Source organism: Spinacia oleracea, chromosome 6, assembly GCF_020520425.1.
Source record: "Spinacia oleracea cultivar Varoflay chromosome 6, BTI_SOV_V1, whole genome shotgun sequence".
Lineage (NCBI taxonomy): Eukaryota > Viridiplantae > Streptophyta > Magnoliopsida > Caryophyllales > Amaranthaceae > Spinacia > Spinacia oleracea.
The window spans coordinates 10,399,606-10,426,625 of NC_079492.1; the positions used below are offsets into that span (position 1 = coordinate 10,399,606).

At 35.0% G+C, this 27,020-nt stretch overlaps 1 protein-coding gene across 3 annotated transcripts; it reads left to right on the plus strand.

Moving 5' to 3' along the window:
• The first annotated feature begins 189 nt into the window (after positions 1-189).
• Positions 190-26,795, plus strand: LOC110792466 (cysteine-rich receptor-like protein kinase 10). Of its 3 annotated transcripts, XM_056830893.1 has the most exons (8): positions 500-640; positions 735-1,081; positions 22,065-22,226; positions 22,338-22,459; positions 23,220-23,430; positions 24,457-24,694; positions 25,373-25,520; positions 26,190-26,795. In XM_056830893.1, the coding sequence occupies exons 2-8, from the start codon at positions 763-765 to the stop codon at positions 26,562-26,564; spliced, it is 1,575 nt and encodes a 524-aa protein (XP_056686871.1). In that variant the 5' UTR covers positions 500-640; positions 735-762; the 3' UTR covers positions 26,565-26,795. The 3 variants fall into 3 exon arrangements, with proteins under 3 accessions (XP_021852957.2, XP_021852956.2, XP_056686871.1); XM_021997264.2 differs by having other exon boundaries at positions 193-1,081; XM_021997265.2 differs by lacking the exon at positions 25,373-25,520 and having other exon boundaries at positions 190-1,081.
• The last annotated feature ends 225 nt before the right edge of the window (positions 26,796-27,020 follow it).

Consider the following 27,020-nt stretch of genomic DNA (forward strand, 5'->3'; position numbering starts at 1 on the left):
ACCGACTCACATATATACACGTAGATTTGTTTGCATGCAGACGATTTTGTACCTACTTGTCCACTTGGTAATGGCTTTTGAGTAATTTACATACCCTGTCGTACAAGTAGACTTACCTGTATAGGTAGTTGACTAGTTAGGTCTTCTAATAAGTTCAAAACGTCCTGTTAAAGATACTAGTATAACATTTTTGTGGAGGAGGTTGATTAAATATCTTTTGTTGAGAACTAATACAATTAAACTTGATATTCATTTTCAAGTACTCTCTCCTCTTCTCCCATGGGGAAAACTCTGTTTATTTCTTTCGCCTCACTAATGGTAAGCCTGTGGCAACTCATTAGAGTTGCCACAGGCATAAACTTTTCGGATGAAGCTTGTTCTGTGTCCGTTGCTAATTACACCATAAATAGCGTATATCAGAAAAACCTCAATCTCCTTTTCTCCGACCTCTCCTCCAAAACCTCAACTCAAAAGTTCTATAATTCCACTATTGGAGATGACCCTGACAAAGTGTATGGCCTCTATCAATGCCGAGAAGACGTAAGCCTGGAGATATGCAGGCAGTGTATTAAGGAAGCTACACAAAAGATTGTACAAGTTTGCCCCTTAAAGAAAGAAGCGATTGTATGGTATCTTGAATGTATGTTAAGATATTCCAAATCTTCCATTTTCTCCTTACTCGATATGTCTGTACATGACTATAAACATAGTTCCATCGGTGTTTCAAATTATAGCCAGTTTTCTCCAGTATTGGCAAGTGAAATGGACAAGGTTATTGATCAAGCTGCCCTATCTACATCTTCGGGACATTTTGCTACGAGGCGTGCGCGATGGTCGTCGTACGAAACTGTGTATTGCTTGGCTCAGTGCACCCCTGATTTAAGTGGGCGTGACTGCAATAATTGTCTTCATATAGCGTTGAGGATCATGTTTATTGCTAACTTCAACAATAGTGTAGCAATTGGAATCTTCTTTCCAAGTTGTCAATTGAGATATGGTCGAGTACAATTCTACGACGATTTAGTCCCTAAACCACCAGCTCCTACCTCATCAAGCTCCCCGATTACTATGACTAATCCAGGTACAAACTTATTCAATTGCTTTTAATGTTTTTGTTTTGGTTAGGAAAGTAGTTTGTCAAAATCAACAACAGTTGAGAGGCTACGTACATATTAAAGATGAATGTGGGTCATGTAGGGTACCGAACTTTATGTCTTGGACCCGGTCCTTGCTGAGTCCACTTATTTCGTGTAGGGTCGGTCGTGTCAAAACTTCACAAGAGGCTAATTCTCACAATTTAACTTTTACGGTACCTTTTCCAAAAAATCTATAGCCCGAGCCCAGCTCACTAGCTACTTCACAATCGCTTCAGGCCGTTCTTTTTGTGTTCGTGTCGCGCCGTGTTTTTTTGTTGTGGACTGTATCGTACTTGTGTCGGTCAAGCCAATGCCATACGTACATAATAGTAAATATGGTTGTGGGTCGAGCATGGCTCAACCCGACCCGGCACGAAAAACACGGCCCGACACGTGCACCAAGTCGTGGGTCGTGAGGCGGGCCTAGGACACAATTTTTGATAATTAATAATTAATAATTAATAATTGATAATTGATAATTAATAATTAATAATTGATAATTGATAATTAATAATTAATAATTAATAATTAATAATTAATAATTAATAATTAATAATTAATAATTAATAATTAATAATTAATAATTAATAATTAATAATTAATAATTAATAATTAATAATTAATAATTAATAATTAATAATTAATAATTAATAATAAATAATTAATAATTAATAATTAATAATTAATAATTAATAATTAATAATTAATAATTAATAATTAATAATTAATAATTAATAATTAATAATTAATAATTAATAATTAATAATTAATAATTAATAATTAATAATTAATAATTAATAATTAATAATTAATAATTAATAATTAATAATTAATAATTAATAATTAATATTTATAACAATACTCATAATAATAAATAATAACTACAATAATCATAATTATTTATTAATAACAATAATTACATATAATATTAATATAATAATAGTACTCCCTCCGTTTCTTTTTGTTGTATCCGTTTTCATTTTAAGCGTTTCATATTGTTGTATCCATTTAGAATCTATTCTATTTTTGGACATACATTTTATTCTAAAATAACCTTAAATTTCTATCTAATTACCAAAATACCTAAATATTCTACCCATATTCCCACCTAATTTTCCCCACCCATAATATTTAATTCTTTTCCCTTCTCCATATACCCACTCTCTCACCTCCTTTATCACCCATCATTATCACTTCTCTCTCTTACCTTATTTTTTTTTATTATTTTCTCACTCCTTTATTTATTATAATCTCTTACACCCAATCATTACACTTATACTCATACAAACTAATATTCCAATTTTCTTAAAAACCACACGAGATTCCAAATGGATACATCAAAAAGAAATGGAGGGAGTAATATTTAAGTGATAATAATAATTTATATAAGTATAAGTAATAATTGTCAATTTTAATTGCAATATCAAGAATAAAAATAATTACAAGGAAAGATGAATCCGTTCTTTTGAACTGAACTGAATTGAACTGAATAAAGCTGAACTGAACTGAAATGAACTGAACTAAACTAAACTGAATGGAACTGAACTGAACCGAACTGAACTGAATGTAACTGCATTAAAGTCCAAAAGAACATGGCCTAAGACAAAAGTAGAAAAGTTAATTGAATATAATAAAATATGGATAAAATAAAAAGAAATGTGTAAAAAGGTGGGTGGATATAAGGAAAAAATGAATAAAGTAAAAGAAAAAGAGTGAAAATTGAAAATATTATGAGGGTAAGAAGGATAATTAAATTTCATGTCCAAAAATATAATAAAACAAAGTGTAAAAAACTTATAAAACAGGGTAAAACGAAAAAGGGTAAATATAATTTTGAAACGAAGGTAGTATGAGAGTAATTATAGAATTAATAGTACGGAATAATTCCCAAGACAGAGTGCAACATCATTGAGGTGGTGATTGGGGACTTTGGGGTGACTAATTAACTTTGTAAAACATAATTTTTATTTTGGACAAATTATTTTTTACCACCTACAAAAATCGAAAAATTGTTTTTTACCACCTAAAAAATTAAAACTTGTATTTTACCACCTAAAAAATAATTAAAACTTGTTTTTTACCACCTAAAAAACGAAAAAATAGATGAAACCTTTATGTATGGCTACCTAATTCAAGTTTCCTCCAATTTTATACATTCCTTGTGTGATTTTCTTTAACTCTTTCACCCTTCGCTATTTACTTCCATTAAATTTTGTCAATTTTATAAATTAATGGTTGTGAAAAATTATGTAAATTAATTGAAAATAAGGAAGCGGGGGAAGAAAATAGAGTTAAATACATGAAATTGTGGAAGAATAGAACATACTAGAAGTATTACCGTTATTGTGACCCCCTACATAACATTTTCATCTATTTTTTCATTTTTCAGGTGGTAAAAAACAATTTTTAAAATTTTTTTAGGTGGTAAAATACAAGTTTTAGTTTTTTAGGTGATAAAAAACTATTTTTTGATTTTTTTAGGTGGTAAAAAACAATTTATCCTTTTATTTTATGTAGGTAAACTTTTTAAATGGTTGTATATTTGTATTAAATAATGTATTAGGAATATATTTCATATAAATCTAAAGACATGAAATTTATACATTACTTAAAATAACATCTCAATTTAAGTACGTTCATTTAATTAAGATCTTAAGTTCTACATTTAATACGTTTGCCAAACAACTCTAATCATATTTACTCCGTGTTATTTAACGTGCGTGAAATGAGTCAATGACCTGCAGAATATAGTCTATGTGGAGCCAAAAGTTTATGTAGGGGTAAAAGGCGTAGTTGAAAAATAGAAAAATGATAAATTAACAAAATTGAACAGATACGGTAATCATGACGTTGTTGTTGTCCCGACACTAAATATACTCCTTCCTCCGAATCTAAATGTTATTTGATAGTTCAGTAGGAACACTTGACAAGAGGAGGGGTGAATTGTTTCTTGGGAACTTGGGTAAGTTTCTTGCGGAATTTAAACAATAAAGAGACTGAGAATAATGAGCGAAAAAAGATATAAAACGGAGGAACCTTCTTGACCCTAATTAAGAAGAACCTCACTACTTTTTTGTATTAATGCAATAACTCTATTACAAATACACTCTTTAACTCGAGTTCCTCTCGAACACGAGTTCCCCACAGCAATCCCCTTCGATTACTGTGCTACTCTTTCTCTCTCTGACTTAACTCTAAGTCGCTCCTTTTCTCTTTGACTTAACTCTAAGTCATTGTTTCTCTCTTTGACTAAACTCTTAGTCGCTCTTTCTCTCTTTGACTTAACTCTAAGTCACTCAAGGATCACTCAATTCCTTAAACCCAAAATACAATATGATAGATAGATTCTAGTACGTAATAAAGCTTATAATAATAAGGAACTCAAGGAACACTCTATTTTGCCAACTGATTCTTTTAAAACGTTTAAGCTCTTTAAGATAGATTTTGTAGAAATCAGTTGTGTTTTGAAAATCCAAAATTCATCTCCTTTTATAGAGGAGTTTTACCTAAGGTTGGATACCCATGTTCTCCTCAACTACCCACTAACTGTTACTGCTCAGTAACATGGGCATAATTGGAGAGAAACAGGGAGACCAAATCAAAACACTACTTGCACGTTTAAACAGAAAAACGTGGGAGAGTTTTAAGGATCATGGAAAATCTTTTGCTTGAGAAACAAGGAGAATGAAAACAGAATCCTATGTTTACATTTATTAATTAAATTCATTTTATTTATTAACAAAGATTTTCCAACTTAAAACACTTTTATAATTACAGTTAATATATTTCAATTTAAAACGTACCAAAATACTTAGGTTCCTTTTGTTCCAAATTACGTATAAACAATATTAAATACTTACATAAATCCTAAACATAAGCTCATATGTTGTAGTTTTCATGTTGCACCTTTAGAAGCTTCACTCGAAGACTTCCCAATTTGTTCCTTCTCTGGAACATCGAGGATCCACATAATATATGAGGATCTCGCCTTAGGAACTCGCCTATGGATATCGCCTTTGTAAACTTGCTTAATGATTATATCTTCAATGTAGTGTCTGGCATGGATCAATTACTTGCTTATATTCCACGTTGCTTAGTTTATCCAACTCGGGATCTCCTTAACTTAGCATTATCCCTCTAAGGATCTCGTAACCTATTATGCAACATAACTTAACCAATAGTCAGGAGTTTGCTTTGTCATCATCAAAACTTTAGGGTCAACAATATTCTCCCTTTTTGGTGATGACAACAAAAGCAAACTTTCACTAAATGTAACAATAATCAATTAGCATAAATATAAAGCAATAAATTAAATAACGTATTTTTATAAAAATTAATCTAAACTTCCTAAATGAAATTAATGAAAATTGAAATTAATTTTAATAAACGAAAATAAAATTAAAAACGAGAAATAAAATTTTATAAACTTACATCGAGAAGAGAGTAGTGAGACGGACTCAAGTGATCAATTTAAGTTAAGTTTGCATTCATTTCCCCCTGTTGACATTAACATAAATTAGAAAAATACAGTACTAATATATACCGATTATAGCGCCCTCCGATCAACGGTTGGCAAACTAAGTTAGCCTCAAAGTTAAGTTCCATCGTACTAAATTCGAATATAAAACATGATAATTAACAAGCCAAGTTTTTAGAGATACGATCTTTTAGGAGTTCCACATAAATAAAAGAATAAAAATCGTTATGTTTCCCAACAGAGGGTTACATACCAAAAAGAATATAAAAAATAAAATAAAAAGTTCCAAAAAAAAATCAAAAGCATAATGTAACACAGCTAGGATCAGGGAGGATGGTTTTGGTATGTAGCAAGTGTAGGTTGGTCCTTTCACAACTTCATATCGATCCACATCTTTTCTCAATTTCTACTGCTTCCTTTAATTCTTCCACTTTCTCATCAATATCCTCATTATCAAAAGATGTATCAACAAACAACAGAGGACTGTTCACCTTAGGAACCACTTTTTAACCCTTTCATACTTTTTTTTTGGAGAAATAAAACAACGTCTTCCCTTTAATATTTACATCATAACCCATAAGTTCCTCAATATCAATTGCAAACCTCTTCACCAAATTTACATCATCAACCGAAGGTACACGATTTGTTGTACTTTCCCCCTGAGAACGAGCATTGCCCCTTATTCTTTTTCTGGGTTTTTTTTTCTTCGGGTTTTTGGGGCTGGGTTGTTCGGTCTCTGACGGGTCGGGGCTGGATTGGTTGTTTGAGGTCGGGTCGGGAAGTAATGGGACAAGGGATGGTGGTGGCTGGGCGGAATCAGGTGTGGGTTTGTGGGTTACCGGCGCCGCTTGGTTAGATGCAGCCTTCGCGGCTGGGTTACGGGAAGCGACAACCACCAACGAGGGGACGTGGGTCGCCGTCGCTGGTGGCCCGCGTCTCATTGTGGTGCTATTTAGGGTGGCTGGCATGACGTAGGGAACAACGACCGTGCGCGGCTGAGAGAGGGGGACGAGACCGGCCACTGGGTCACCATGGGCGAGGCCATAGGTCATGGCTGGCTAACTAGGGCCGCCGGTGATGGTGGTTGGTGTTTTAATTTGGAGGTTTTTGAATTTTAGGGTTTGAAATTGGGGATTTGTTATTTTTAGGGATTCTGGTGGTGAAATTGATGAGTTTTGAATTTGTGGTGGATTTGGGTATGAGAGATCCATAGGTGTGATCCATTAGCTTTTAATTTTGGAAAAAATAAAATTTAATGGAATAAATAAATAAAAATATGGATATATAAAAAGAAATAAAAAAATAAAAGTAATTTGTGGAAAAATAAAAGATGGAAAAAAAATTGTAACAAAAAGAATATATCCATGATCCTCCTATTTTGGTAGAACTATTTGAATCACGTATCTCATATTACTGACTAATTAAATACAAATTTTAATTGTAATTTTTTGGTTGTTCCTTAACAATGGTAAACTTCAGTTATGCTTTACGCACATGTATTTATAATGGTATACAGTAGTTATGCATAAATCTATAAAAGTCATACCTTGTGACGAGGAACTGTCCTGCTTACTTATCTTATCTTGATCATCCCGATGTCCAATCTCATTTTCCCGTGCTTCTCTCTGCTTGTTTACTTTGCAAGATTCTTGCAAAAACATTCATTAGTTGTACCAAACAGTAAATTATTAATGTATATTTGTACAACTAGTGAGTTAGATCCTTTTGATTTTAAAAATAGAATTTTATCAATTCTTCCTCGTTTAAAATCATTTTGTAAAAGAAACTTGGATAATCTCTCGTACCACGATCTAGGAGCCTGCTTTAACCCATAGAGAGCTTTGTCACGCTTATAGATGTGGTTCGAAAATTCGGGATTCTCAAAATTGGGGGTTTGTTCCACATAAACGTCTTCTTTAAGAAAATCATTTAAGAAAGCACATTTGACGTCCATATGATACATCTTGAATCCCATAAAGGCTGCAAAAACAATTAATATACGAATAGCTTTTAATCTAGCAACAGGTGCACAAGTTTCTTCGAAATCAATACCTTCCTGTTGATTGTAGCCTTTTACTACTAACCTTGCCTTGTTCCTGATGATTGTTGCATGTTCATCGAGCTTGTTCCTGAACACCCACTTCAAACCTATGACCTTCTGATTCTTTGGTTTGGGTTTCAGATGACACACCTTGTTTCTTTGGAACTCATTTAACTCATCTTGCATGGCAGTGATCCAATCAGCATCTTCCAATGCTTCAGTGTGGTTCCTTGGTTTGATTGTGGAGAGAAACGCATGAAAAGCACAGAAGTTCCTTAGTTGAGACCTTGTTTGAGTTCCTTTCCTAATTTCACTGATGATCAGATCCATTGGGTGAGAACTTTGTTGTTTCCAGGGCTTAGGTTGAAATTGTGCCACTGGAACATCTAAGGTCTCCTCAGTTCCTTCTTTTTCCTGAGATCCTTGTTCCTATTGAACTATAACTTCCAATAGATCCTCTCCATTAGAAGTTTCTTGATCTTCTTCCGGTTCCTCAGGATCAGCAGTTTCTGGTTCCTCAGGATCAGCAGTTTCTGGTTCCTCAGGATCTCTTGGATTTCTTTTTACAGGAACTTCTTGGTTAGTGGTAGTTTCTCGTGTTTGTGGATCTGCTATTTCATTTTGCTGTCTTCCAGGAGAGATTTCCTCATCATTATCTGTAAAACGAATTAAACCAATTTCGAAATCTTCCTGTTCCTGAACTTCATCAAGATTGTCAGCTTCATCAAACATATATAATATATACAATTTTAACTCTTTCAAAAGAGTCTTTAAGAGAGGTGTTCCTGTCAGGCAACTGAAAGAACCTACCATGTACATCAGATTTAACATTATTGAGGTAGGTTATGTGTTCTTTGCTAAGTTCCATTGCCTTGTCACTTTGAGCCTTTATTACGCTAAGCTTTTTAAAATTGTCTAGAGTTTCTATCAATAATTCCACTAATTTATTTACAGACAAAGATTGAAGAGTTGAGGAACTTACTTCACTTGATGGATCTTGGGTTGATTCATCAATCTTTGCCATAAGACAAAGGTTTGCTGTTTCTACTGGTTGATCCTCATCTTCTTCCGAGTCAGTGGCTTCTTCCCAAGCTTCGATCATTGCCTTCTTGAAGTTGGGCTTGGCAAAGGTGGATTTGTTGAATCTTTCCTTGTATTGATCCTTTCCCTTGCCTTTCCCTTTTTCATTTTTCCACTGAGGGCAGTCTTTGATTTGATGGTCAGAATCACCGCACTTGAAACATCCTTGGTCAGACTTGGAACTGCTTGGTTTTCTCATTGAGTTCCTTCCTCTTAGATTTCCAGGTTTAGAGTTCCTGTAAAATCTTTTTATTCTTCTGACCAACGTAGCAACCTCATCTTCATCGGGTTCTGAGGCCTCGTGTTCCTCAGCCTTGAGAGCAAGGCCTCGGTTCTCAGGAACAGCTGCTCGTAGATGTAATTCGTGAGTCATCAAGGATCCCGCCAATTGTTCAACGTTGAATTTGGTGAAGTCCTTTGTTTCAAACAGTGCCGTGACCTTGGTTGTCCATCTATCATCCTGTGGCATGCTCCTTAGGATCTTCCTAACCTGTTCATCAGAGGGAATGATTCTTCCAAGAGAAACTAGCTCATTAGTAATGTTAGTGAAACGTGTAAACATTTCCTGTATTGTTTCTCTTGTTTGCATTTCGAAACGTTCATACTTAGACATTAATAAATCAATTTTTGAACGTTTGATCTCATTAGTTCCTTCATGAGTTATTTGAAGGAGATCCCAAATTTGCTTTGCGCTCTTGCACCCCATAACTCTGTTATGTTCGTAAGATCCAAGGCCGCAATGCAGGATTTTCACAGCCATTGCATTGATTTCAAATTTCTCAAAATCTTCCTAAGCAAATTCATACATAGGTTTAGGAACTACCTCATTTTGAGCATTGGTCGTTGTTACCTCGAAATTGCCAGCTTCTATTGTTAGGTTATGAAACATATGACAATTCATAAATCATGCGGAAAAACCATAAAGCCAGGAAAGAATATTATTTACACATAATCATTTAGCATAGTTTAGATGCATACACTTTGTTGCGTGCCTTCCCTTGCTGCGCCCGAACCGAACAAGAACAAGTCTTTAGGACTCCAAATGTCGTCCCTCCGTAGATAGTCCACAGCACGTCCGGATCCGCCTTAAGCTTGACCAACTAGAATCGCCCTTAAGGTACTTAGAATTTTCGGCTATTGTAGGCAATTATATGACTGAATTTTTGCTCTCAAAAATCACTATGAATACTTGAATCGTCTTTTCAAATAATGACCCTAGGCCCTTATTTATAGAGGTATGGATAAGGAATTGTAATCCTACTAGGATGTGGATTTGTTAATTAGAACTTTATTAGGACTCTAAATAACAAAGCAAATCTAATAGGATTAGGATTTTAATCTTCGCACGAATCCTAATAGGATTAGGATTTCCCGCACACGCATCGTACAAGCCGTGCACCCGCGCAGGCCTTGCGGCCCACGACAAGCGCACAGCCCATGCGCGGTGCTGCGCGCGCGCGCGCCCTTGGTTAGGCCTGGCCTTGCGCTGGGCCTGGTAGAGGCGTGCGTTGCTGCTTGCGGCTCGCTGGGCGATGGCCTGGCTTCGTGTTGGGCCTTCGTCTAGCGGGCCTCGTCCGATGCTAATTCGTACGATACGCTTCCGATTAAATTCCCGATTCCGGAATTCATTTCCGATACGAACAACATTTAATATTTCCGATTCCGGAATTAATTTCCGTTTCGAACAAATATTTAATATTTCCGTTTCCGATAATATTTCCGATTCTGACAATATTTCCGTTTCCGGCAATATTTCCGATTCCGGCAATATTTCCATTTCCGATAATATTTTCCGATACGTACCATGTTTCCGTTTCCGGCAACATCTACGACTTGGATAATATTTATATTTCCGATACGATCCATATTTCCGTTTCCGACAATATCATCGTTTCCGGAGTATTCATTTCTTGCCTGTGACGATCTCAGCTCCCACTGAAACCAAGATCCGTCAATTCCGAATATCCAGAGATGGAGTATTTAATGCCATTAAATACTTGATTCGTTTACGTACTATTTGTGTGACTCTACGGGTTCAGTCAAGAGTAAGCTGTGGATTAATATAATTAATTCCACTTGAACTGAAGCGGCCTCTAGCTAGGCATTCAGCTCACTTGATCTCACTGAATTATTAACTTGTTAATTAATACTGAACCGCACTTATTAGACTTAACATAGAATGCATACTTGGACCAAGGGCATTATTTCCTTCAGTCTCCCACTTGTCCTTAGGGACAAGTGTGCATTTCCTAATTCCTTTGTCGCTCGATGCTTGCTCTTGAACATAAGGTAAGAGTTGTCATCCTTATTATGTCCAGAGGTGTTCCTCGGTTTCAGAGTTCAACTGATCAAATAGACAGATAATCATAGCCTATGATTCATCCGAGCACGGCCATGCATTTCACAGTTTCTAGCTCTCCGAGTGGCCTTGTACAACTTTTAAGCATCTCATCCCGATTTATGGGAGGACAATCCCAATCTTGCGATCTTGAGATTAGACTTCGTTTGATAGGTGATTACCTGAGCGTTGCCTTTATAGCCTCCTTTTACGGTGCGACGGTTGGTCAACGTCAAAGCAACCAGTTCTCAAACAAGTAATCTCAAATCACTCAGGTATTGAGGATTTAGTGTCTAATAATTTTAATGAAATTTACTTATGACAGATTTTCATCTCTTACAGTAAAGTTTCATAGGTCTTGTCCGATACTAGTCTTCCCAAAGTAAGTATCTATGCAAATGATTATGACATTGCCATGTCCACATAGTTCAAGAAACAGAACTACTAGTCATCTTGCATTCTAGTCGTCTAACATTTTCTATGCGTCCAATTTTATAGAAAACTCCGACCAGGGACCATTCTCAACTTTTGACATTCAAGTTCACTTGATAGACATTTCTTAGTCACAGGACTGGTCCTGACAGTCTATCTTGAATATTTCGTCTAATTGAAGGGACTCATCATTTAATACTAAACCAAGATTAAATGGAATATGAAAATACATTTCATATATGATAAATGTTCAACCCCATTGTTTAAGAACCATGGGCCTCAAAACCCATCTTTAAAACAGTTCATGGAATTCAAAGCTATGCTTGATTTCCAGTGCTACAATGTGAGTGTTGCTTCTCACTTGTTGCATAGGTTTAGTTATCATGCTTTGCCAATCTTAATATCCTTTTCATCGAATGTTCTTCGAGATATGATGATAAGATCTTTTCGAGTTTGTTTATTATGTGATCTAGTCTTTCTTACTTTGATGGTGGTTTTACTCATTTTGCAATGAAGAACCATCAAGTTAGCAGACGTTTTTCTTGCTTCAAGAGTGGTTCTACGCATTTTTCAATGAAGAACCATCAAGCCAGCAGATAGGTGATCTACCCAAGTTCAGTGAAGAACTTTAAACAACCCTGTTTTATTGCTTCTTAGGCAATAATTACTTTTACTTCAACTGTATAGGTTGCTAGTGATGCTTTGTTTGGATTTACCTATCCAAGCAGTTCATAGATATGTGGAAGACTCTCCAACTATATCTTAGAACATAGAAATTATTATTTTAATTTCCCACGCAACAACTCATGGTCTCCAATCCATGTTGCCATTTCAAAACACGATGCTCTATAGCTCGTCCTTATCAATGGTTAACTCCAAAGGGTCTTGCTTGATCCTTTGCCAGTGTTTATGCGTGTAGCATCAATATTTAGCATATATCTTTATTTCCTTGAATCAAGAACTATTCCTATGTACCTTTTCAAGTAACATAAGTTTTTCTTGATCTCAATCTAGTTGATCTTCACTTAGATCAATAGAGATTGGTATATGTTCGTCATGCCTAGAGTCATACGATACGTTTTTGGCGATCCTCATATTATATCATACATGATAAATTCTTTTGCAGAATAATTCCAATTGAATTCTATTCATGTAACTTTAGCTCATTCTAGTTTCGGTAGATACTAAATTCAGCTAGATTCTTTGACATATAATATAGGTTAAGAACCTTACTTAGATCCTTTGATGTTTAACTTAGTAAATGCTTATACATAGTTCAAACATCTTTTACTTAGATTTATTCACATGGGTCGAATATCTCCAATGGAGTCTTTCGTGTTTGATTTAGTAAATGCCATTACTTAATCCAAAATATTAATATAAGATCTTTGTAAATAGATCTTAATACCCAGTATGTACTAAGTTTCGCCTTGGTCCATCATTGATGAATAATCTCAAATCTAAGTCATTAGTATTTGAATGTTATTTCACAATAGAGAGATATGTGTGTGATACACATAGGACCAATTAAGTTTTTACGTACTCCCACTAAACTTCTTATAAATCTATAAGAATCATGTACATTTTATGAAACTAAAATACTTATTAGCTTCACTAAAATACAATTCCAATTCCCAATTGCTTGCTTAAATATGTACTTAGATTTTATAAGCTAGCTTTCCTTTTCAAGCATTTATTTTGGATCCACAAATCCTATGACATACCATGTACATAGTTATTTCCAACATTTGATTGAGGAATACGTTTTGTCATCCAATTGCTATATGTACCAATATGCAATCATTGCTTGAATTTATAGACTTGTGTATTACGATTATGCATGAGGTTTCAACGCAATCCATGCCATGAATTTGCTTGTAACCTTTAGCAACTAATCTAGCTTTGTGTGTGAACACAATTCCATGTTTGATGGTTTTTATCCTTAAAACAAACTTGCAACCAATAGGTGTGAAACTATTCTTGCAAATCAACAAAATTTCAATTTTGTCATCAAAACATTGAGTATGTTTTATGGCCTTTAACCAATTAAACATATAGTCTATATATGGCCTCTAACCATTTTAGGGAATCTATATTTCGTCATAGCTTTCTTACAAGTCACAAACTCATTAATCTATATGATAATAGTTTGACTGCAAGTTGTAGGTTTCTTCACTATTTAATAGAAGAATCTCATAGTTTCATTGACCTGATCTCTATGTTTCTTCACTATCTAATAGAAGAATCTCATAGTTTCAGTGACTTGAATTCTATGCCTACTTGGGTATAGAACATCAAACAATAGAATATCAATAGCCACTTGAAAGTCCTTTGAATATTCTGTTCTCCTTGAAGCACTTGTAAAGTCTTCTAAGAGATGTCTATTCTTTAAAGCCACTTGTAAAGTCCTTACAGAATAAGTTCGGATTTTCTGAAGCACTTCGAAAAGCCTCCAGAATGTCCGTTTATGTTTGTTGTTCGCCTCGAAGACTTTCGAGGTCTATTTTCTCCTACTTGTCATTTTGGAAACGAATCTCCAAAAGGACATTATTTCGAGCAAACAAACATTATGTTCTCAAAAATTCGTGGTAGAAAAAATACCCTTGTATCTCATTTGAATAAATCATAATGAAACATATATCTATACTTGGGCCTTAGTTTGTCGAATGACAAACACTAAGCTCCCACTGAGTTTTGCAACTCTCTAGATATATTTTATGAAAAGTTATTCTGAAATTACTTTTCAATAGCTTTGACGAATTTGGTTTAGTTTGGTGGTAGTTGAGCATTTTGTTTTAGAAATTATAGGAAAAGTCTTTATGATTCATCATTAATCGAATCAAGTACTAATTGACTTCGATTATTCCAACTAAGATATGCCATATCTTATGGACCTAGATTGTGAAATTACAACACACAATCATTGATGATCCTATTTGGTCTCAAGTAATCATGATCTAACCTAGATCTTTATGATTTCTTGCCAAGTGGATTTTATACTTCTGAATCTTTGAACTAGCCAAACAGATTCAACTTATATCACATTTGAGTAAATAAACCTATATTCACTCAAATCCATGTGAAACAATAAAGTCATAAAATCTTTCTTTAGCTTTGAACTCTATTGTCTAGGCGTTCTAACAATAGTTCATATCTTTTGTTACTTTCAACAAGTAAGACTAGCTTGTCTTGAATTGATCTAGAAATCAATCAACTTTCAAAAGTCCATCACAATAGAGCTTTTGAATGTTAACTTGTTGATATGGTCTAAGCAACAATGCCAAAGATTAGTGGAACTCAAATCAAGGGGTTGTTTTGAACCTAGTAAAGTTTTTATTGTTAAAGAGTTGTTTGTTTTAATCAAGCATATTGACTCAACCCGTAATTGACCATTTCATTCAAATAAACAAACAAACATTGTTTTTGTTTTTCTTGAATGTGAGTCTTTCTGTGTTTGAAAACAGAAATTTAGGTATGCTGATTATGGAACAAAATAGCCATTAAGTTCCAGCCTTTGAAAGGACTTAAAACAAACTAGATGACCCTACAACTAATGTAGCATTGCCATGCTTCATTTCCCACTTGTAGGTCATTAGTGTATCCTAGCTTCCATTGTTTGAGTTATTACCGAAGTAAGAACCTCAAGCGGTATATGATACCAAGGAAGTTTGATTGCTAGGTCACTTCTCTTTAAACATAAACTTATAGGTAGAACCGGAATCGTAAATTCCTTTCATTTGTTCCTTTGTTTTCCTATTTCTTGTACCTTTTCTTATAGTCTTAAGAATTGAATTCTCTAGTGTTGACTTTTATACTTTGTTAGACATGTCCAATGTCACCCCAACAAGGTTCTTACCATTTAATTTATGTTGAATATTAAGTTTCAACTAGATGATCTTACCAGAAGCTTCTAAAGTTCTCTAAGCATCGATCTATTCGAATGTCTAGGGACTAGACTCATTCGAGAATTAAATGGACAAAGATATTAGGTTGTTAACCATTGGTAAAGCTGAGCGTATTAAACTCAATGCTTTATGATCTCAAAACTACAGTGTATTTTGAATTCACAAGCACCAATTGGTTTGCCATTCGACTTTGATGTTCGAAAACAACCATAAAAGTCGCTATAAGAAACGTACATTTTAAATTGCTCACTTTCTCTCATTTCCGTGAATCGTTCTTGGATTCACTACCAATCGAGGAAATTTACTGTTACCTTTCTAAAAGGATTTATTGCAGTGCAAGATATTTAATTATAAACAATAATTAAAACATACATTGAAGCATGCAAAGTCTAAACATTTATCATGAATAATAACTTGAAAATGAAAGCAATCATGCAATTTAACAAGTCATTAGCATTTTATTCGAATTATGTGTTCCGGCAGGTGTGAATAAAATGATTCCAAGACCCTAAAATCATTGAAGAACTAAGCACAGTTTGTCGACTTAATCCTAAAACATCTTAGGTAAGCAAAAGCCTTTTGCTAATAGTCTAGAAACTATTCTTGGTTGATAGGTACGTCTAAGAACTTATTAGGTAAACCTATCGATTTTGCCACGACATAAAAGGACTCCTTACTTATATCGTTGAGTTTCACCAAAACTAACATGTACTCACAATTATTTGTGTACCTTGCCCCTTTAGGACCAATAAGTAACACCTCGCTGAGCGAAAACTATTACTAGATTGATGTAAAGGATATCCAAGCAAGTGTATATTTTGGCATGGCACCTTTTAACTCAATTTTTAAGTTTGGAACTTAAGGCTCTTACTATGTTGGTTAGATTTTAAGTGAACTAAAATCCTTAATCATGCAACATAATCAAGCCACAATCTCATGCATAATTAAGACATATTTAAAGCAATAAATAACTTAAAGCATGCATAAGATAAATGTGATCTAGTATGGCCCGACTTCATCTTGAAGCTTCAACTTCAAAGTCCGTCTTGAAAATCTCCGTGGGAGGCACCATTTTCTTCAAATAGGATAAGTTATAATTAAAACTAATTACAACTATTTGATGGTACGCAGACCATATTTGAATTGAAAAACAACTTTGGTACTTTAGACCAATTACATTCAAATTAATGGTACGCAGACCATATTTTCTATCATATTTGGGCCATACTAGTCACTTCATAACCTGCAAAACAGTACATATACAATATATACCATTCACCCATTCATTAACATGAATGGCCCACATAGCTAGTTAGTAAAACACATTATGCATCACGTAAATATTTGCAGCAATTAATCAAGGGCACCAATAATCTACAAATTATTCAGTCCTTATTAATTCTAATAAAGTTGTTTTAACCTTAAGGATTTGTAGACCTAATCAAGAGTTTATGACTAAAAAGGGCTCCCACTTAAACCAATAAATTCATATGCTTTACTAATTTTAAACATAAAAATGTATTTCTAGTCTAACCGGAAACATACAAATTTAATTAAAATTTAAAGCTCATATAAATTTATAATTGAATCCAAAAAGTTTAATTTAATTTCAGTCGTATTTAAATTAATTCATGATTTTAATTTTAGTAAAATAATTAGAATAAATAAAATTTATTATAATTACAATATTCAAAATTAAAATCCAAGAAAATAATTTAAGTTATTAATTTTAAAATTAATTAAAATTACGTAAACTAAAAATTTCAAATTAAAATTTCAAAACGATCTAATCGCAACGCAACAATCCCACGCAACGCACGCCCATGGGCCACACGCACACAGCCATCGCTGGCCATGTGCGCGCAGCCCATGCGCTGCGTCGCATCGCTGCTGCTCACCATCGCAAGGCATCAATCGAACACGCGAGCTGGTGCTCGCTGCGCGCGCCAGCGCTCGATGCACGCGAGCCATCGCTCGCTGCGCTCGCTTGCCAGCGCTCGATCCATGCGAGCCATCGCTCGCTGCGCGCCTGCCTTTCCCGCACGCGAGCTTGCGCTCATCGCACGAGGCAGCAGTATGCGAGCTGGCGCTCTCTGCGCGCGAGCCATCGACGCTGTGCGTAGCGCTCGTGGCACGCGAGCTTGCGCTCGCTGCGCGCGAGGCTCCGCATGCTTGCGCGAGGCAGTGCGCGCTGTGGCGCAGCACGCTTGCTGCCCACACGCGACTACTCGTGCCTTGCTCTCGCCCCTGGCCACACGCCCATGGCTCACAGCCCACGACACAAGGCAGGGCTGCTGCCTTGTGCTCGTGCACCATGCCCTTGCTCGCTGCATTCGTACCGCATGGGCGACGAGCTCCCTTGCTCGTCGTCGCATGCCCGCACTATACAACACCCCTTAAGGGTAACACGTAGCGTCCATTGCTTTGTGCGTGCAAGTTATATGAGCGAGTCGCATAAAATTAAAAATTTATATTTAAAATTAATGACAAATTAATAAATAATATTAATTTCATAATTTTAGGGCGAAAAATCGAAAATTTATTATTTAATTGATTTCCGATTAACATGGATTCAAGTCTAGGTCATAAAAATTTAAAATTTAACATAAATTTACAATTTTTATGGTGGTTTTTAATCATAGGTATCTAATTAAATTATAATTAATTATGAAAATCAAATTAATTCTAAATTATTCTAATTTCCAACAAATTAATCATAATTACAAATTAGATTGCATAATTAACAAGGCTAGGCATTCAAACTTGTTAAACATATACAGTAGGTCAATAAAAAATTCAAGATTTATCAACAAGAATAGCAAATATTTAATTTAACATCTTAAATTTACGAAATTTTGCATTCGAAAAACTAAAACCTCCGAAAAGTCATAGTTAGGCTTCGAATTTGAGAATTCTGGGTTCGGCCAAAAAATACCTTTTTTGTCAAAATTTTAGAATGCCTTTTACATGCGGAATTGACACAAAAATCACTCGATTTGGATGAGTAACGAAGAAACTGCCGAAAAACTGCGTACGTATATTTAAATAAAAGCAATTTGCAATTAATTAACAATTACGAAAATTAATCACCCCTTTTAATTCTTGCAAATTTGTAATATTTAACCATGTTCATGCAATTTAGATTATGAAAATAATAAGAGGCTCGTGATACCACTGTTAGGTTATGAAACATATGACAATTCATAAATCATGCGGAAAAACCATAAAGCCAGGAAAGCATATTAATTATTTACACATAATCATTTAGCATAGTTTAGATGCATACACTTTGTTGCGTGCCTTCCCTAGCTGCGCCCGAACCGAACAAGAACAAGTCTTTAGGACTCCAAATGTCGTCCCTCCGTAGATAGTCCACAGCACGTCCGGATCCGCCTTAAGCTTGACCAACTAGAATCGCCCTTAAGGTACTTAGAATTTTCGGCTATTGTAGGCAATTATATGACTGAATTTTTTCTCTCAAAAATCACTTTGAATACTTGAATCGTCTTTTCAAATAATGACCCTAGGCCCTTATTTATAGAGGTATGGATAAGGAATTGTAATCCTACTAGGATGTGGATTTGTTAATTAGAACTTTATTAGGACTCTAAATAACAAAGCAAATCTAATAGGATTAGGATTTTAATCTTCGCACGAATCCTAATAGGATTAGGATTTCCCGCACACGCATCGTACAAGCCGTGCACCCGCGCAGGCCTTGCGGCCCACGACAAGCGCACAGCCCATGTGCGGTGCTGCGCGCGCGCGCGCCCTTGGCTGGGCCTGGCCTTGCGCTGGGCCTGGTCGAGGCGTGCGTTGCTGCGTGCGGCTCGCTTGGCGATGGCCTGGCTTCGTGCTGGGCCTTCGTCTAGCGGGCCTCGCCCGATGCTAATTCGTACGATACGCTTCCGATTAAATTCCCGATTCCGGAATTCATTTCCGATACGAACAACATTTAATATTTCCGATTCCGGAATTAATTTCCGTTTCGAACAAATATTTAATATTTCCGTTTCCGGAATTATTTTCCGATTCCGATAATATTTCCGATTCTGACAATATTTCCGTTTCCGGCAATATTTCCGATTCCGGCAATATTTCCATTTCCGATAATATTTTCCGAAACGTACCATGTTTCCGTTCCCGGCAACATCTACGGCTTGGATAATATTTATATTTCCGATACGATCCATATTTCCGTTTCCGGCAATATCATCGTTTCCGGAGTATTCATTTCTTGCCTGTGACGATCTCAGCTCCCACTGAAACCAAGATCCGTCGATTCCGAATATCCATAGATGGAGTATTTAATGCCATTAAATACTTGATCCGTTTACATACTATTTGTGTGACCCTACGGGTTCAGTCAAGAGTAAGCTGTGGATTAATATAATTAATTCCACTTGAACTGAAGCGGCCTCTAGCTAGGCATTCGGCTCACTTGATCTCACTGAATTATTAACTTGTTAATTAATACTGAACCGCACTTATTAGACTTAACATAGAATGCATACTTGGACCAAGGGCATTATTTCCTTCATCTATGACTCGCCAGACTGGATAGTTCTCTGCCTTGATATAGATCTCCATCCTGTTCTTCCAGTAAGTGTAGACTTTTCCATTGAACATTGGAGGTCTTTGAGTGGAATAACCTTCCTCGAGTTTCTCGTAAGCGTTCATACTTTCCAGAAACTTTTTCTCAACAGGGTTTCCTGTATTTTTGTGAGATCCTGCTTTGATACCAACTGATAGTTCAGTAGGAACACTTGACAAGAGAGGGGGTGAATTGTTTCTTGGGAACTTGGGTAAGTTTCTTGCGGAATTTAAACAATAAAGAGACTGAGAATAATGAGCGAAGAAAGATATAAAACGGAGGAACCTTCTTGACCCTAATCAAGAAGAACCTCACTACTCTTTTGTATTAATGCAATAACTCTATTACAAATACACTCTTTAACTCGAGTTCCTCTCGAACACGAGTTCCCCACAGCAATCCCCTTCGATTACTGTGCTACTCTTTCTCTCTCTGACTTAACTCTAAGTCGCTCCTTTTCTCTTTGACTTAACTCTAAGTCACTGTTTCTCTCTTTGACTAAACTCTAAGTTCGCTCTTTCTCTCTTTGACTTAACTCTAAGTCACTCAAGGATCACTCAATTCCTTAAACCCAAAATACAATATGATAGATAGATTCTAGTACGTAATAAAGCTAATAATAAGGAACTCAAGGAACACTCTATTTTGCCAACTGATTCTTTTAAAACGTTTAAGCTCTTTAAGATATATTTTGTAGAAATCAGTTGTGTTTTGAAAAGCCAAAACTCATCTTGATCTCCTTTTATAGAGGAGTTTTACCTAAGGTTGGATACCCATGTTCTCCTCAACTACCCACTAACTGTTACTGCTCAGTAACATGGGCATAATTGGAGAGAAACAGGGAGACCAAATCAAAACACTACTTGCACGTTTAAACAGAAATACGTGGGAGAGTTTTAAGGATCATGGAAAATCTTTTGCTTGAGAAACAAGGAGAATGAAAACAGAATCCTATGTTTACATTTATTAATTAAATTCATTTTATTTATTAACAAAGATTTTCCAACTTAAAACTCTTTTATAATTACAGTTAATATATTTCAATTTAAAACGTACCAAAATACTTAGGTTCCTTTTGTTCCAAATTACGTATAAACAATATTAAATACTTACATAAATCCTAAACATAAACTCATATGTTGTAGTATTCATGTTGCACCTTTAGAAGCTTCACTCGAAGACTTCCCAATTTGTTCCTTCTCTGGAACATCGAGGATCCACATAATATATGAGGATCTCGCCTTAGGAACTCGCCTAAGGATCTCGCCTTGGTAAACTTGCTTAATGATTATATCTTCAATGTAGTGTCTGACATGGTCCAATTACTTGCTTATATTCCACGTTGCTTAGTTTATCCAACTCAGGATCTCCTTAACTTAGCATTATCCCTCTAAGGATCTCGGAACCTATTATGCAACATAACTTAACCAATAGTCAGGAGTTTGCTTTGTCATCATCAAAACTTTAGGATCAACATTATTCCCGTTTGTCATTTTACGCGGTAATTAAGGAGAAGTAAATAAACAACATTGAAGGAGTAAGTTGTACTTTATGGGGAGTTGTTGTTTTTTCTGATTTTTAAGAAATCAAAATGACAACTCATCAATCCATTAATAGTTAAACTAGCCAATGAGATTGCATAGTTTTATATTGATAAACCAATAAGATTACATTGTTTAAATCACACAGATTAAGCATAAATCACTTTAAAAAAACAAAGGGCATATTACGGTATTTATGAGTAAAACAAGGAGTATTCATAAATGTGGCTTGAATTCAACACAAAATGTTGAATATAAAATGGAAAATTCTGATTTCAAGAAATACTTTGCACAACAAATTAAGGACAATTCCGGTATTTAAAATATTTTATGAGGGTATAACAGGAACTAAAATGGAGATAAAAAAGAAAATAAAAGAAATGAGAAGATTATTTTGGGACACTAAAAAAGGAAACAGGAATAACATTTAGATTCAGAGGGTAAACTTACAAATTGTAATCGAATTTGGAGGCAAAACCAAGCAATAAAAATGTCATGGTGATCACTTTTGTTGATGCAGGAAAGAGTAAGGCGGATCGATCTCATATACTGAATATTTCCCTTGGTGTTCTAGTCGCAATCCTGATTGTTCTAGTTGCTCTTCTCATCTACTTTCTATGTACAAAGAGAAGGATAACAAACGACTCTAGGCGGGAAAATCATATTACGAATTTTAAAAATGGTATACCACTATATCCTAACTATCTCTTTGTCAAAATACTTATGCTCTCTTATTCTTTGAAGCAGACAATATATTATAATGTTCTTTGTATTGTGAATTTGTGATGAACAGTTGGAGAAAGTTTCATGTCCGTCGAGTCTCTCCGTATTGATGTTGCAATACTTGAGATAGCAACAAACAACTTTTCTGAAGATAACAAATTAGGCCAGGGAGCATTTGGTGGTGTTTACAAGGTTACACTTCTTCAATTTCACTATACGAATTTGTATCTTTAATGATGACCTAATAACAACGGGTCAAAAATTTCGTCGCAAAAAACTTTTGCAACGGGGATAACAACCAAACAAAGATGAGAACAACCGTTGCAAATATTTTTTACAACGGGTTAACGACGGAATTTTCCATTAATGACGGCCCCCTTTTATGACGGGTCAACGACAGAAAATCCCGTCGTTAATCAACGATTATTGGCCTTTTGCAACAGGGTTTCCCGTCATTAATGGTACAATTTCTTGTAGTGTTTGCCAAAGATTTCTGTTTTCAAAGAATTATAATGAATTGCTTTATCTTGTTAAGGCAAAATTTGTCAAAAACTACGTTATAAAATTGAATTTCTATGAGTACTATGGCACTATCACTACAAGAATTTGTATCTTTAATGACAACCTAATAACAACGGATAAAAAATCCCGTCGCAAAAGTTTTTTTGCGACGGGGATAACAACCAAACAAAGACGGGAACAACGTCACAAATGTCTTTTATGACAGGTTAACGACGGGATTTCCCATTAATGACGGGTTCACGACAAGAAATTCCGTCGTTAATCAATGATTATTAGACTTTAACGACAGAATTACCCGTCATTAGTGGTATATTTTCTTGTAGTGTATCTTATAAAAACTTTATGTTATAATTAAGATACTGCACGAGCAAACAAAATGCTTATACAGAGTACATCATTATTTATACCTAAACATAAACTTCCATGACAGGGAACTCTACCAAACGGAGTAGAGATAGCAGTGAAGAGGCTATCCAAAGACTCAACTCAAGGTGCAGAGCAATTTCAGAATGAGGTTATGTTTGTTGCCAAGCTACAGCACCGGAATCTTGTTCGGTTGCTGGGATATTGCCAAACACCAGATGAGATGTTGCTTGGATATGAATATATTCCAAACAAGAGCCTTGACTTGATTTTATTTGGTATGCTTAATCTAATATTCATACTCTATCCGTTTCATAATAGGCCACATTTCAGGATTTTGACACCATTAACGATTGAAGTGAATTTTCTAAAAATTTTACAATATAAAAGAAAAAACATATTCATATTGTTCCGGGTATGAAACTGGGGGAAGAGCTGGATGCACCTTGTCATGTGAATCAGAGTAAAGATAAGCTAATCTCTTGAGTTTAACCGAGAAAACCCGCTTCGATGCAAAGTCAACAAATAAGTTAAAAGTGTAATGTATTTCTTAGAGAGAGAAAGTAAAGAGAAAGCGTAGCAAGTACCGTGAATATTGTGTGTCCCCTCATAAATGAGGTGGGGGTATGTATAGGCGTACTATTCAGTACTTTGGCCTATTCATATGTTGTCACGTGTATGATGACGATTTACTTTCTTTTGTCTCTTTGTTTGACGGTCTTCCTTTGGACTCATGCTGTTTGGGAGGTTTGGTCTTTCCTTGGAAGTTTGGTAAGGCAGATCAATTTTGCCTGGCCTTGAGGTCCTGACTCTCTTAACTGTCTTTGCTTTGCCCTGACTAAACCTTTGCTCGAGATGCTGCTCTTGGTCTAGTTGATACCCATTTATACGACCCTGTACAACTAGTCCCTTGAGAGTTGGCTTGAACTTGGGGTTAAGCCTTCTCTTTGATGCTCGTCGTGTTCACATTGTCATTCACGCGTGCTCTAGATGGTGATGTGTATCATACCCCATACACATATAAGGTCTTGTTTAATTGGTCAATGAGTAATTTAAAAATGTCAAAATTTCGATCATAATTTCTAATATCGTATAATTATAGATAAAAACAGAAAAATGTGCATGGAAACACATGAAATTAAATTCTGGAACATCATTATGAAACAGGTGAAGTAGAATATAGTTACACACAGCTTCATTTCATTTTCTATGTTCTATGTTCTATAGAAACTTTACATGTACGTGCGCACTATGTAGAATTGTAGATTGGGTACATGAATTTAATAGACATATTATGTGCACAGATCCTGAAACACGAGGATTGTTGGACTGGTCTATACGGTACAAAATCATACATGGGATTGCTCGAGGATTACAGTATCTCCATGAAGATTCTCGACTTAAAATCGTTCATCGTGATCTGAAAGCCAGTAATATATTGTTAGAGGCTGACATGAACCCAAAAATCTCAGATTTTGGTCTAGCAAGAAAGTTTTCGGTGAATCAAAAGCAAGATCAGACAAGCAGACTAGCGGGAACTTTGTAAGCTTTTCTTTTATTTATAAATTTTGCATATATAATTCATGAATTTCAATGAAAGCATGGTTTCACCTGCAAACTTTGATTTAATGAACATTTTTTACCAACAATAGTGATACCATCATTTTACAAACCTTGATTTAGTAAACCTACTATAAACCAAAAAAAAATGTGATAATTATTATGTTTTGCATACAGCAAAGAAAAACTATTTAGTTTTAGCAACCTTTGGTTTTTTAATTTTTCCCAACAATAGTGACGTTTTCTACAAATCTCTTTTTTCCTTAAAATAAGGAAAAATAAAGTTAATCGTACTATCTCCGTTTCAAAATAATCTGCACAATTATTACTATTTGCACAAATATTATGACAATAAAGAAATGTGTAAAAATGTGGGATAAAATAAGAGAAATATGTAAAAAGGTGGGTGGGTATAACAAAAAAATGTATAAAGTAAGAGAAATTGAGTGAAAATGTGTAAATGTTGTGGCCTTGTGGGGTAAGAAGGGTAAGACAGTGAAATTTTATGTCCACAAATAGTAATAAAGCACAATGTAAAGAAAATTATGAAACAGATTAAATCAAAAAGTGTAAAGATCAATTTTAGAGTTGGGGAAAGAAATATATTTAAACTAGCTCGAAGAGTTGAAGCCACTGAAATTGTGATGTTTTGATTTGTAGAGGTTACATGGCTCCAGAATACATAGAATATGGTGAAATCTCCACGAAATCAGATGTATACAGTTTCGGCGTATTGGTACTAGAGATCATAAGTGGCAAGAAGATCAGTGATCGCCAATCAGAGTTAGCTGAAAATCTTCTTACTCTAGTGAGCACAACAAACAATACTTCTCTTGCACCTTTGCTAATATGTACTACCATTGTTTCATTAAGTTCTCTGCACTTTTAAAGATGCTTTCAAAGTCAAAAATTTTGATCATATATTCCCACTACTATATACACGTAGTATATATGCGTATCAACAATTTATCATGTGAGATCCTGTTAGATTGGTCTCAAAATGGACTTTTCAAATATCAACCTTTTACAATTTTTTTTTGGTCATACGAAATCGGATATATTAGCGTTAGATATTGCAGTAGAGGCTAACGAAGGTAATAGTGTTACGAAAATGATAAAGGTCACACCATGCGACCTTTAAGCCGTGTCACAATAATGACATGACATACTTATGTGTCATGATTTAAATTGAAAACTAAAATATTTAACTTATAAAACCTATTATACATGTTACAAAAATAGGTAGGAAAATCTTAATATTCTAATTTGCTTCCATCTTTATATCGACAACCTTATTTACCTATTTTCATAGTAAAAATATTGCATTTGTAGTAAAAATAATCTGATGACGCGTAGCTTACATGACGCCTATATGTGCCAATTAAACTGCGACACATAAGATTGCGACAACTAAAAGTTGTCGCAACTTATAACCCTTATCATATAGTGTTAACAACTTTGTGCATATATGTTACAGGCATGGATGCATTGGAGCGAGGGCTTGCCATTGGAATTGGTAGACACCTCGCTAGGGGGAGATTCATATTCAAGCAACGAAATCATCCGATGCTTGCACCTTGCCTTGTTATGTGTACAAGGAGATGTAGAGGATAGACCTTCAATGTTATCTATTGTCTTTTATCTTAACTGCAGCTCTTATCTTCCAACACCGCAACAACCTGCGTTCTTGATCAGTAGACGAAAGGGGTTGTCCGGGTTAGGATCAACCAACGACTTTACTGACAAATCTACTAAATCTGGATCAAGCTCCGGAACAAGTGGGCAACATTCTGTTAAATCCACTAGCAGATCCAACAATTCATTTTCTGGGATTGAATCTACAATGTATTGATCATGTTGGGACGAAAGATCGAGGTACATGAGATGAACTGAATTAAGTTTATGTTGAAATTATAATAGAGATGAACTGAATTGAGTTTATGTTGAAAGAATGTATCAAAATTTTATACTATTATTTCATTCAATCCAATTAATTAAGGTAGATTAAAAAATCTTTTATAGGCTCATTTAAACATACTAACAGTGCTATAATGTGGAATAACCCACCAACTAATTACTACTCCCTCTGTTTCGTTTTGTTTGTTACGTTTGAATTTTTGCACGTTTGTTAATGTATAATAAAGATTCTTTTTCTTTTTTATTAAAAAATAAAGCCAAGTAAAACTTCAATCCACTAATCACTACAACAACCAATAAGATTGTTTTATTTATCAAAATGAACCAATAATGGAAAAGCACAAAGATTGTTAACTTAACATACTTGGGAAATTGTAAGAAAAATTAATGA

Excerpts from the sequence above, each read along its gene's own strand:
- LOC110792466 (XM_021997264.2), top strand. The coding sequence starts at position 280 with ATGGGGAAAACTCTGTTTATTTCTTTCGCCTCACTAATGGTAAGCCTG. Across the intron at positions 1,082-22,064 it reads GATTACTATGACTAATCCAG|GAAAGAGTAAGGCGGATCGA; the intron begins GTACAAACTTAT and ends TTGTTGATGCAG. Across the intron at positions 22,227-22,337 it reads TATTACGAATTTTAAAAATG|TTGGAGAAAGTTTCATGTCC; the intron begins GTATACCACTAT and ends TGTGATGAACAG.